Genomic DNA, 12,898 nt, shown 5'->3' on the forward strand with positions numbered 1-12,898 from the left:
TAATTAAAATAAATGTTTCTTCCTACAGCTCTAATTTCAATATTTGCATCTGTTTCTTGCACCCTTGAGATGTTTCATTTCAGAAAAAATGAACAAAACCATACAGACTGCAGTTTTTAGAAATCTCTACCATTTTCTGATATGATGATACCACAATTTCTCTCAATAATTAATGTTTTGCAAAGAGCTGATTATGATTAAGGCCTAAATAGTTTTGCTTAGAAATTAAAACTTTTTCCCATAGGTATAATTGTTACTATATAACTCATTTACAGGTTTTCCTTTTTTAAAGAAAAGTTGCATGTAGTATTGCTACACAGTGTGTGCATGACAAATACCTTACAAATATGCATGTGTGTAAAAATTATATACAAAATAAGTGAGCATTAAAAATACATGGTATAAACAAGAAATTATAAAATCAAAAAATGATTAAATACTGTTAATACTGCTAATAATAATCGCACTATTTTTGGTTGTACTCCTTGGGACTTTCCTATAAAACCATATTTAAAAGCGTACCTAAACTCAATATTTTCACTTTACATAAAAGGGTAAACAACCATTATATGTAAAGGGAAAGTGTTATTCACTTTTTATTTTTTTAAGTGCAACACCCTTTAAAAAAAAAAATCACCTCTGTGATCAAGACTAAATGGGAGTGCAGAGCCTCCCGGGATACCTATGTCACGAATCGCGGGAGACGTGCCAAGAAGATCGAAGAAAAGACATAAGAGAAGAATGAAGATGGAAGCGCCATTGTCTTGTCATGTTTGACTGCCTAATACAGTAGTCACCATTACCAATACAGTACAGTAAACCACCCATTATCCAGCGGATGTTTGAAAGTCAGCAAAGGACATTTACACTGAGATGTCACAAACACTGGGGGAGAAGTGTGAATGTCCTTTGCTGACTTTCCCCCGGAGAAACAAAAACTTAAAGACGGCTTGTAACTCCAACGACGTGAAACTTGCTTGTGCCTCTGCCATCAGAAGAATCGCAATGACCTGTGATTTATTTGCACAAGATATTAGGCTGTCATATGCCCCCACACTCATTTTTCTATTTCATCTGAAAGGGGGCAAAGCAAGGAACTTCTCAGCACCCCCTCGTAATGGCAGCAAAAGAAAGAAGTACCTAGCTAATTGTGGGAGGTGCAGGAGTGATGCACAAAGCGTCAGCTTGCTAACAGCATAGTGCCTCAAGTTTAGACTTTTGCCAGATCACATGCTTGGGAGTGCTGAATACTTGTGTTCTGGATAACAGGGAATTTACTGTAATACTTTTTCAAGTCTCATTCACACTTAAGATTGTAATATGCATTTTGTTTCAGTTTAATTATTATGGACAAACCAACCCTGTGGTTGAAAGTTTTCAAGGGAATAGAAAGTATTGATTAAATAAAGCATAGTCTTTACCAAAAGCCCAAGAAACCTAAAGTAAAGGGGATTTTAGGGTGCTAAATTAAGGGACATTTTCAAAAAAATAAGGACTAGTAATAATTTGTTTACAGATTTATAAGAGTCTGAGGATGGATTGTGCAGACAAGATAAGTATGAATCTAGGGATGGGTGGGTTACTTTAGATCATAGAAAATGGACAAAATGGATATCTTTTAATTTTTGAAAGTTTCCCTTTAAGCCTACAACACACAGGTGATCAAAAATCTGTTGCCAAAAACATTGGCTCCAGTAAACCCATTAAAAACACACACAAAGCTAATGTGCACTTACTCACATCTTTTAAAGCATTAGTTAATGTGAAGAATATATTAGGAACAGAACAGATGGATTATAATGGGGTTGGTCATACAACACAGTATAAAATATTAATGCTGTCTAGAGCATAAGTTTTAAATAATCTGCTATTCCCAAGAATTACACCTTGAACAACCCAAGAGGAATGTAGTGAAGGAATTGTGTGAATTATTGTTAAAAGAAATCTGTACTAAGAGAAATAACTAGGCTGCTATTTCTGACCTGCTAAAAAATGGTAGCCACCTGACTGTCTCTGCCTTAAATCCTTTAGTCTCGAGGATGTAGTCAGTGAAAGCAGCATGAAACCAACCAGCATACATTCACAAAAATAAAAAACACGCCAAAAAAGTATTGAAGCTAAATAACATGGGTCAATATTGTTAAAATGAGCAGAAAAAAGCAAAAACTCACTTTAAAAGTGTAAAACTAATCGATGAATTAGTTGGAAGGCAACACCAGGCCCATAAAAAAAACATAAACAAAATTATTATTAATAAACCCCTCCCCCCACCTAAACTTAATACAAATACAGGTAGTCCCCGAGTTAGGAACATCCGACATACGGATGACTCCTAGATATGAAGGGGCTTCCCTGCTGGCTTGTGTGCAGGACGGAGGCTTGATGGGGGGGGAGGGCAGTTCACATGACTTGCAGAAGAAATCTTTTGCTGTTCTGCAACATTTTGTAAATCTTTAATGACCAAGACAAAATCTGCAGTTGTTTCTTTTTGCATATCAAAGAACAGCTTGCTCCAGAATTTAATGAATGTCTAGGCTCCATAAAGTTTTTTTCTTGCTTTGTTTTTTTGCTTTCTTTGTGATTAGCTTACAGTAATCATTTTACAGTGACACCACGCTGGCTAACAATTTTCCACAAACATCTGTCCCAATTGCAATTATTAAAACAATGTACCTTTTCCAACTTACATACAAATTCAACTTATCCCTACTAGTGAGTTGTCGTTTTTCTTGGTTAGCAATGAGCTGAGGTATAAACAGCACAAACTCTTACATTTGCATGACTTTCCCAGGTGAAGCCATGTGGTTTAGGTAATTCCAGCAAACTTACCAGCTAGATAATAAAGCATTGTCTTTAGCTTGGTTACCTGTGCCATACATCACATCCATAAATTAAGGTCAGAAGTGAATCCTTTAGGCTGATTATTGCAGAAGGGCAAAAGAAGCATGGAACTTGTGAGCGATATTACCTGTCAACTAGCCGCAGGCCAAAAACCAAACATCTCCTGCATGCACCCAGACAGCATTTTAATTACAATGTTACCTTGTAATGTGGTGAGTGCACCTTCACCAGACAACACTGTTATGTAGATAACATCTACATGTAAACAATTAACTTTTCAATCTGACATTAGAGAACATAACAAACTGCTTCTTTATAAAAGCCTGCAGATTATATATCTAGGACAACATTATGTGGACCATTCTAAGAGATCAAATTACCAGTTGGTATAGATTTTATTTTCATATGCAGAACCCTCTCTTGTATTGCATGCATTATTTCAGTAGAAATGTCTTTTGTTGGGTATGGCAGCACAACAGAGCCACACCTGTTTAACATTGTTGGTGAATATATAGTATCTGGAATCTGTCCATAAAGTTTATTTCCCTTTTACCATCCAGCATGGACAAGTGGCAAAGGAAAATAATTAATTGTTCTTTTGTGTAATTCATATTATTTTATCTTAATTTGTTTAAAAAAGCCTTGCCAACCATTTTAAATATTTTAAAAGTAAAACTCTTTAAAAGTACAACTCTTTGATTTATTTGACCTGCTAATAACAGAGACTTGATTTTGTTCTGACTGTTCACCAACTGCCATCCATCTGTCAAAATAGGACACTTAAGGTCATTAATGGCTCTGGTATTGCACCGGGTGCAGGAAGGTGCATGGGGCTAAGCATGGTTACATGCAGAAATAAGGAATTATCAATTAAAGATGTCATGACCAAAAGCATTTGAAGCAAAAAAACACTGGACTATTCCTGGATGCTTCTTCTTCATAAACACACTAAACTTCAATCAATGCTAACATGAATGTCATGGACAATATTTTTTTTAGTATCAGATAACGATCTCCCATGTTTCACATACAAGCTTTAAAAGCTATTCACTTTGAACAAAAGAACCCCATTAATACATATTTACCCCAAGAGATCTTTTTACAGTATCTGCATATCCAGCCTTATATCCAGTAAAAAAAGTTATACAAAAGTAGCACTTTCACAGGAGCAGTGTCATAACCCAGGATGAATGCTTCAGAGGTCTATAAGGCTGAGTGATCTAGCAAACCTAGAATGGATTTATTAAAAATCAATTGCTGTTAGTTGGCAAGTATTTTCGGTCCTGGACCAGATCCATTCCAGGTTTGCTGGATCACCCAGGTTCTATCTTCCCCATTCATGGAGAGCTTCAATAAATCAGGGTTATAGCATGCCTGCATGTTCATCTAAACTCTCTTCTGGGACATTTGCTCAGCCACGCACACCTGAAGCGAACTGCGTACCTGAATGATTGACAGCAACTTCCCTGCTCCATGCGTTTTGTTTTTAAAAAAACATTTTTTTAAAAAATTTGCTTTGTCCAATATGAGATTTAGTATGACTTTACCGCATGATCAATATATACATCAATATATGTCTCAAATTCAATGTCATGTTCAGTTCCATCTTAAACTCAGTAACAAAAATATTAATAGTTAATCCTCCTCTCTATTTATAGTCGTTATAGTCTCTACCTAATTATATATATTTATATATATATATATATATATATATATATATATATTTCCCTTCATTACATTAGCTAAAATATAAAGGGTCTTTTTATAAAGATCTAAAAGATTTTTTCCAAGATATTTTTTTCTAACCAGGCACCAACACTCTACAAAAATTAATTTAGGAAGAAAAACAGAAAGGTCAGAGAGAATGCATGAATGGTTGAAATCAATTTCTTGAAGAGGACTATTGCTGCCTTGTTTAGTATGATACAGCATGACTTGTTAGCCACTCCAGTGGCAGGAAAGGGATACTTTTTCCTATCTTTATAACACAGTTCTCTTCACATAAAGCAAACATCTAGAGTAGAACAAAATAGTGAATGGAATGTGCTGATACATGACAGCTGCCAAGAACTAATATATACATAAACTAGGTATAAACTAGCTTATATTACAGCAATTGTATACTATAACATGGTTTTATGGTCACTTGCATTACAAGTGATAAACTGTTCTGTAAAAGGTTTTATATATTCAGTCAGCTTAGATAATATCATGCCCCTTCCATTTTATAGAGCTGTAGCAGTTCTGATGTAATCATTGTAAGAGGCTCTTCTGATGGCACGTTGAGTGCTGAAATATTAGCATGTTTATTGTTTAATCTCCCTAGTGGTATTCCCGAGTGTGGCTCTGGGTTAATTTTCAGTACCAAAAGCAATAACCCTTAGCCACACTCAGGGTGAAATTGTAAGGGAGTTTTAAAGCTCACCTGGTCCCCACGTGCCAGCGGTATCCTCCAACGGTGCCCGCTCCATCCTCCAGCGATGCCCTCCCAGCATCTGTGTAGCTTGGCCATGCCCCCCTGGCATCTGCACCCCATCATCCGAGACCAAGGGAGGCCATGGGACATGTGAGCGTGCAGCTGGGGAGTGGGACCGTGCGGCTGGGAGGCAGGACCAGGTGGGAAATTTAAAATAATAAGTATTTTTAAATGTACCGCTTTGACATTAAAAATACTTATTATTCAGACCGCCAGGGAGGTTAAATTAATGACTTAAATTTTGGACATCAGAGTAAAGAATCAGAAATAAGAACCTGCAGAATTCATTTGGTTTGTTTTTTGTTATTGATTTTACTGTCTGTTGCTTTTAACCTGTTTTAGGATTGGAAGGCCTTTTTTTTCTTTTTTTCTAAAGCTTGGATACAAATACATCCCATATTTAGGATTTTCAGTTCATCGCTGTAATCACTAACACGCAGTGATCAAGCGAAGTCCATGGGTAATTAGAAATATTTACAGCAAGGAGTTCAGCAAAGCTGCAACCTAGTATGTCAAAGGGAACTTTTGAGCGATACAAAATAACTAAAATCAGCAGTAAACCAAATTTACTCAGCAGGTGTGGAATGTATTACTTCAGTGGTGGTGCACTATTCTATCCTTATATTTTGCTGTCAACAGCACAATCACTTGGAATGTTTAGTTAGGTAGTGGAGTGACACTCCATTTTACAATTCTGTAATTGTATACGACTCCAACTCTTCCTCCAAAGATGCAAACATACACTTCTGTAGGATCAAATCTGGGAAAAGGGAAAAATCATTTTGGGAAAAGGGAAAAATCCTTTTGTGCAAATGCTGTGGATATTGTGCCAGTACCTAAAGCCTACCTAAACTCAGAATTTTCACTTTAAAGGGTATACAACCCTTTTAATTAAAGTAAAAATTGTTTGTTTTTTTTCAAGTGCAACAACCTTTAAAAAAAAAAAAGGGTACAGCACTGCCCCCTAATTCTCAATCGCCTAGGCCTGGGACCATGTGGGACCCGATGGAAGAGACCCCTAGGATTGTCTGCAGTGTATTTTTTTTTGTTATGTTTTGGGTGAGGTTTGAGTCTACTTCCTCTTTAAAATAGTTATACGCACGACATAAAATAGGTGAATAGAGAATTCTCTCTTGAAGCTTAAAGTGGAAGTAAACCCAAAACAAAAAATCACTTACCTTCAATCACAGATATCAGTCTATCCATCAGGACATTTCTTCCATTGGTCCCGCATCGTCCCGGTACCCGTCTTCGGCCTGGCTCAGGCATGTGCAGAAGGAGCAGCCAAGAGCCTCCTGGGATGCGTGACGTAGGCTCTGTGCTCCTATTCATTCTTGATCGCCTAGGTGATCAAGAATTCAAGAGGTGGTGCTGCACCCTTTTTCTTTAAAAAAAAAAAAAACCCACAACAAACAAAATGTGTACTTTAAATAAAAGGGTTGTCTACCTTTTTATGTAAAGTAAAATTTCTGAGTTTAGGTAACCTTTAATTCCAACCCTCCTCTGCTATAGATTCTCTGGAATAAGAATATTATTTAGAAATATCTATATATTATTCACTTTCATACGATAACCACCAAAATAGATGGTATTATTTAAAATGTAGAGTCCTGCCTGAGTAGTTGTTCTATACTGGCTAGAATATAATCACATTTATGGTAGTATTACTGCTCCCATCATATAAAAAGTTATTCTATGGTACCCTACCATTGTAGGGTGCTAGAAATGTTCAGAATCAACACACATCCTCAGACCATTAGAAAAAGGACCTCAGAAATATAGTACTGTTAAAAGTATTCCTATTCTTTTTTCTCATTTTTCTTATTATGTATGATTTTGATACTAATTTTAATAAAAAAAAAACTTTCTGCTAGTGTTAGAAGCAAGGATAAATAGTGCCTGTCAAAGAAAGAGAGAAACCAGTCTTGCCCCCATGCCATTTCACTAGCATGGAAATATGTTCAGTAAGGGATAACAATCTTATTGCCAATTTGGAACTTCTTTCTACTGCTAATATTTACTTAACTTCACAGCCCTGCAGTAACTGTTCTCAAACAACCCCTAACAAAACTAGAAATGGTCATTGTGTGTGAAGTATCAGCTGACTTTCTAATGCCTTATCTATATCCTCCAGTTATAAAATCCACTTCTACACAAATCAAACTGCCACTGCACGCTTTTCTGGTGATAAGGGGATGAGTTATGTTAAAGACACTTGTTGTTTCTATTTCATGTAATGGGAATCTATGGCCTTTACAATACGTTTTTTTAGGTATACTGGTAAGATCATTCTAGTTATTTATCTATAATTCTTATTTCAGTCAATAAAAAAATGAAAGCTTCAGAAAGGATTTTTATGGAAAATGCTGCAACAGTGACTCAAAATGCATTCTTCTGGCACATACATTATAGTTTCATTTTTATTTGTGCAAGTTTTACTCTCACCTTCTTCCAAAGCAATAATGATGATTCTGCAATGTGGTTATGTGATAAACTACCTCTAAGTGGTTTTTAGCTGGTGGCAACAAGCAAGCATTGACAGTATCCATCAACTGATATTTTGCTTCATAATACCAGTTGTATGGATTTGGTATCAGTTTTTATATGTAATTACTATATCCACAGCTTACATTACAATAGCATGGTGATCAGTGATAAGAATGCCTTTTAGAGTGCTGGCCAAAGGATTATTGGTGTCACTTAAACTGACCTGCTCATTGCTCAAGGAACCCCCGCGGCGCTCAAAACATAAAGGAGCAATGCTGCACTCTTAAAAAAAACACCAACATTTTTACTGTTTATAAAAATTGCTGTACTTAAAAAAAAAAATAAAAAAATCAATTTTAACAAGATCACGTTCAAAAAATCAAATTACTGAGACAAATATGCAAAGGTTTCACATGGTAATATTCCGGAAGGCTCGGTTTTTAGAACTTTAAAGAGAACCTGTCATAATGAAAATATAAAAGCAGTTCCTGCACATTTGTCTATGAATGTGGATACTCCAAGGCTAGGAATTATGTTCTTCCTAAACTATTTAGGAGGTAAATGACCTTGAAAAGCACAGACATATGAGGCATCCCACCTTCTAAAATACACATGGTTGTTCTGGGTCAACAACTCACAAAAAAACATAAAAGAAAGGGTTAGACATGACCCTTCAAAAACAAGTAAGCATTGACAGCTTCCATGCGGTAAAAGTTTAATCTTAAAGTAAAGAGATTTTGCTACCACACTAGTAAACAATGACAGTGGGTCTATTATACACCAATTTCTGTGGGACCACAGGGCAAGGTGCTGCAGATAATCCAGAAATTTCAGGATCTGACACTCCCTGAAATGTCAATTCTCTATCTAAATTTCAGATTTTGCAATGATAATCTTTTTTTTGGAGTTTCAAATTACAGCAGCAAACAATACTTTTGTAACTTTATGTTTTATTATATCCAGAAAAAAAGGTTAACTTGATGGTTTCAGACAAAATAGAACCCTGTGAAAAATAAACAGATGGTCCCAAATGCACAGAATTCAAGATCCCTGCACCCCTGGAGAAAGTAGGGGGGCCTTACCTATACAGTAAAAATGGTGTTTTTTTAAAAAAAGAAAGGGTGCAGCATCGCTGCGGCGATCACGTAGGGATACTTACGTTACGCATCCCAGAAGGCTCTGGCTGCTCCTTCTGCGCATGCCCTAAGCTCGGGCATGAGCAGAAGGGGCATTTTTCCTCCTAGGGGAACGAGGTGCCAATCTCAGGAATGCGCAATGAGACTGTTTTTTTTTCCCCCATCACAGTGGCTACGCCACCTGATCTCGCACCTGCTCAGTGCAAGATCGGGTGACGAAGAAAGAAGCCCAGAAGAGAACACCGAAGATGACGGCGCCCAACGCTTCTTCTGTGCCTGTACAAAGAGGAATCCCAGGACAACGCGGGACCGGATTGTCGGAAGGACCAGTGCCATCAAGGGACCTGCTTTTTTAGTTTAGTTCCACTTTAGGAAGAACTTTCTGTTGCTTACTAATTACGTTTATCTATATTCCCTTTTTTATTCTGTACACTTGTAATACACATGCCACCTTTTGTGTTACTTACTGCAGGTCATCCTTAGAATACATTATAGTTTCATTCTGTAATTCCTTACAGAAACCAAAGTTTGCAATGCACAACAACAATGCACAACTTGGAGAACAGAAAGTAAAAATGTACATTTGCAGCTGTTGAAACATGACTCACATACTGACATAGATCAATGAGCAGAGTATAGGAATCTACAGCCAAGGGGTGCTAGTGAGTATTTCTGACCCCTAATAAGCAGCCTGCTGCATATGACCAAATGAACTGATCTATACAGTTTAGTATATAAATCATTACCTGCCTGGTCATACTTGGTATAATGCTGGCTGAACATTCTATGCAATGCCTTGCCAGCAGCAGATTTTCAATGTTTACTCCCAGTTAACTTATGAATAAATAAAAAGAAGGAAGAAAGAGGGGTTTCTTTCACTTTCTTTGTTCTTTTTATTTTTTCATGTACCCAATATTTAGGGGTTGGCTATCATAATTAATAACTATTGCATAACCCATACCATACACTCCCAGTGAACCGAATATTCTTGCTGTTGAGTAATACAGTCATTGGGTGCACTTTATCTTCCAATGGTTTGGAAAAGAGTAGCCAGAGATGAGATATTTTATCATTGTGATTGTTCTTCCCAGATAAAAAAGAAATCTGTTTCATATGGTACTTCAGAGCTTCATATTCAAGTCACTAAGAGTTGCTTAACAACCAGCAGTTATTTTATACCTGATTGATTTATATTCTGATAAAGTAACTGCATCCAAAGCAAAATCTACAATATATTGTAGGTTAAAGAAGAAAAGATTTCTAGGAGGAAGAAGTAGGGTTTTTGGGAAATAATGTGTATTTTACTTAGAAGTTAGTGGTATAAAGACTAGACAAAGTTCACCTGCCACAATGATATGTACAAAGATCCACTTATATGGTGGGAAAGATAGCAAGAAACTTCATAGCAATATAAAAAAAATAATCCCAATGTGTTTCCCCCAATAGGGGAGATAGAGACGAGCAAGAGTGACGTAAAATTATATTTACGAATTGATATTTAGGCTGGATATGGCCTAGCCAGTATTCCAGTCGGGCCCAACGACCCCCTAGTTATTTGTTAGATCTGGCCTAACTGAATTGTCACATTATTACGAGTTCTCGCAATATCATCGAGTTCCCGCACAGTAACCCCAATTTCTTTGCCTAAAAAGCAGAAGCAACGCGCAGCTACTGGTCTACGGAAGGTTGGCCTCGACCGTCATGTCTTCGATCCCGAATGGACTGACAAATTTTTTCCTCATCCAACGCGGCAACAAAGCCCTGTGTTTAGTGTGCAATGTCTCCAACAGCACTTTCAAGCGGTCGAATCTCAAGGGGTATTTCGATGCCAAGCACGCACACGTGTACAGAGACTACACCGCGGATGAGCTTCGGAAGACTGAGGTTGCTCGCTTGCAGTCACGATTAGAAAAAACCTTTCCTTGGACACCTTGTTTCTTCTGGCCTGGTATGCCTTCTTGACCTCCTGAAATGGCCTAGTAGTCCAAAAAGTTTCCCGACCCCTGATCTTAGGTATCCATACATATGAGTGTTCATATCCTGTTCACTGTGGAAATTACAGAAAAATATGAGCACTCATATATATGGATACTTTTAATATCCTTATGTGTTGGTTGTACCAATGATCAATTATATCCAAAACAGATTGTCAGGAAACAACGATGAGAAGGGCAGACTATTAAATAAGTGTTTAGAGCTACTGAATAATCTACAGAATTGAAAAAAATACAAACTCCATGTAGAATATAGGGCCTGAGGTCCTATAGATAGATAACAAACGGGTGATAGCACTACAAAGCTTCAATACAAAAATTGTGTTGTCACCAAACCACAAAAGTGGCTGAACAGCAATACAGCTATTTCAGAAGTGGTAATTGTTTACATTACAACTAGGATCCAAGAAGAGAGAGAGATGGGGAATGGGGTTTAGTCTTTTATTACTATTCCCCAGGACTACATAACTCCACAATTACATGATTAACATGAATTACATGATTGAGGTTTATTTATAAAGCAGGATATTCACTGAAACATTCCCTGGTGGTGAATCAATAACTGGCACAGGGAATGTTAGAAATGCAGATTCAATGTTTTTAAATACACCCATCTTTAATGAAAACAAAACAAGTGGGTGAGGATTATTTTTTCCCCTGCAAACTTTACCACCCGGAGGTACCTACTCCTGCCCGCTATCTATAAGTGCCCAATAGCAGCTTGGTTTCTGGAGGTGTTGGCACTGTGCAGGCATTTGTAATAACTTGAGAAGCTTGTGAATGGCACAGGGGGTTCTGGTCATTTTCCAGGTATCTAAAAAGCCTAAAAAACACATAGCCGGTTACAAAAGGTTTCAATCAAGTTTTTGGAGGAGGTTGGATGGCAAAACCACCCCTGGAAGACAGACCCCCATTGGGTGTAATAATATCCAATCTGTGCAGGTGGATTTGGGTGTATGCCTGCCAGTCTGACCCAGCCTAAACCCTCATCATGGGAAAAGTCCAGAGTGAGTTTGCAGACTGATCAGCATGGCACAGAGAACGTGTAAAGTGTGCATTCTATATGTTCGGACACAGGAAAGTGTCACTATGTTTACATATGTCTGCAAGTTCCATGCATGTAGGATGAGTGACAGCAGTGCATGGAAGGAGACGAGCATGTCAACACAGCACACATGGGCGGCGGCGTGCATGGTGACGTCACTGTGCGCACATTATGACATCATACAGCAGCTCCTTCCTAGCTTTATAGTGTCACAGATACAAATGTCAGCCGTCACTCACCTCCCCATATGCCCAACTTTAGCTGCGAGCTGTCTAAATTCACCACATAGTCCCCGAGGAAGCGGTTCAGGACATCCACCACCAAAGACTCGAACACCATGTTGTCCCAGTGCCCGGGTGTCACCCGCCTGTCCTCTCAGACTCCGCACAAACACATAGCCGGCGAGGCCCGCCCTGACTTCTCATGCGCAGTAGGCCCGGAGCCAGCCAGGCCTCTCCCTCCCTGTGCTCGGCTCCCTCCTACACCATGTGCGGCACACAACTGTCACATGGGGGAGGGGGGCTGGAGGAATGTCACAGTCCTGTCACTGAGACCTCAGGCTGAGGAGAGACCTGTGTGAGAGAGAGAGGTGTGTGTGTTGTATTGTGTGTGAGAGAGAGGTGTGTGTGTTGTTATGTGTGTGAGAGAGAGAGAGGTGTGTTGTGTGTGTGTTGTATTGTGTGTGTGTGAGAGAGAGTTGTGTGTGTGTGTGTGAGAGAGAGGTGTGTGTGTTCTCCTGACAGACATTTCCTCATACATTGCTTCACAGACTCCTCTATCTATATAGAAATCTCTTCCCTGATGGCAGTGTTCTATAGAAATACAGAGAGTGCCCTGTCCCCCCACCATGAGGGAACACACCTCTCATCTAAAGCCTGTGCCATCCTGTGACCGGGCTGTGGGCAGGGGGTGCCTGGCT

At 38.4% G+C, this 12,898-nt stretch overlaps 1 protein-coding gene across 1 annotated transcript in view; it reads right to left on the minus strand.

The window, feature by feature from the left end:
- Positions 1 to 12,669, minus strand: part of VPS13A (vacuolar protein sorting 13 homolog A) — a 98,034-nt gene extending 85,365 nt beyond the window's left edge. Inside the window, exon 1 of the mRNA XM_072404116.1 lies at positions 12,219 to 12,669. Within this exon, the coding sequence (XP_072260217.1) occupies positions 12,219 to 12,318 (100 nt within the window). The 5' untranslated portion in view covers positions 12,319 to 12,669. The remainder of the gene's footprint in view (positions 1 to 12,218) is intronic.
- Between the last annotated feature and the right edge of the window lie 229 nt (positions 12,670 to 12,898).

Source organism: Pyxicephalus adspersus, chromosome 3, assembly GCF_032062135.1.
Source record: "Pyxicephalus adspersus chromosome 3, UCB_Pads_2.0, whole genome shotgun sequence".
Lineage (NCBI taxonomy): Eukaryota > Metazoa > Chordata > Amphibia > Anura > Pyxicephalidae > Pyxicephalus > Pyxicephalus adspersus.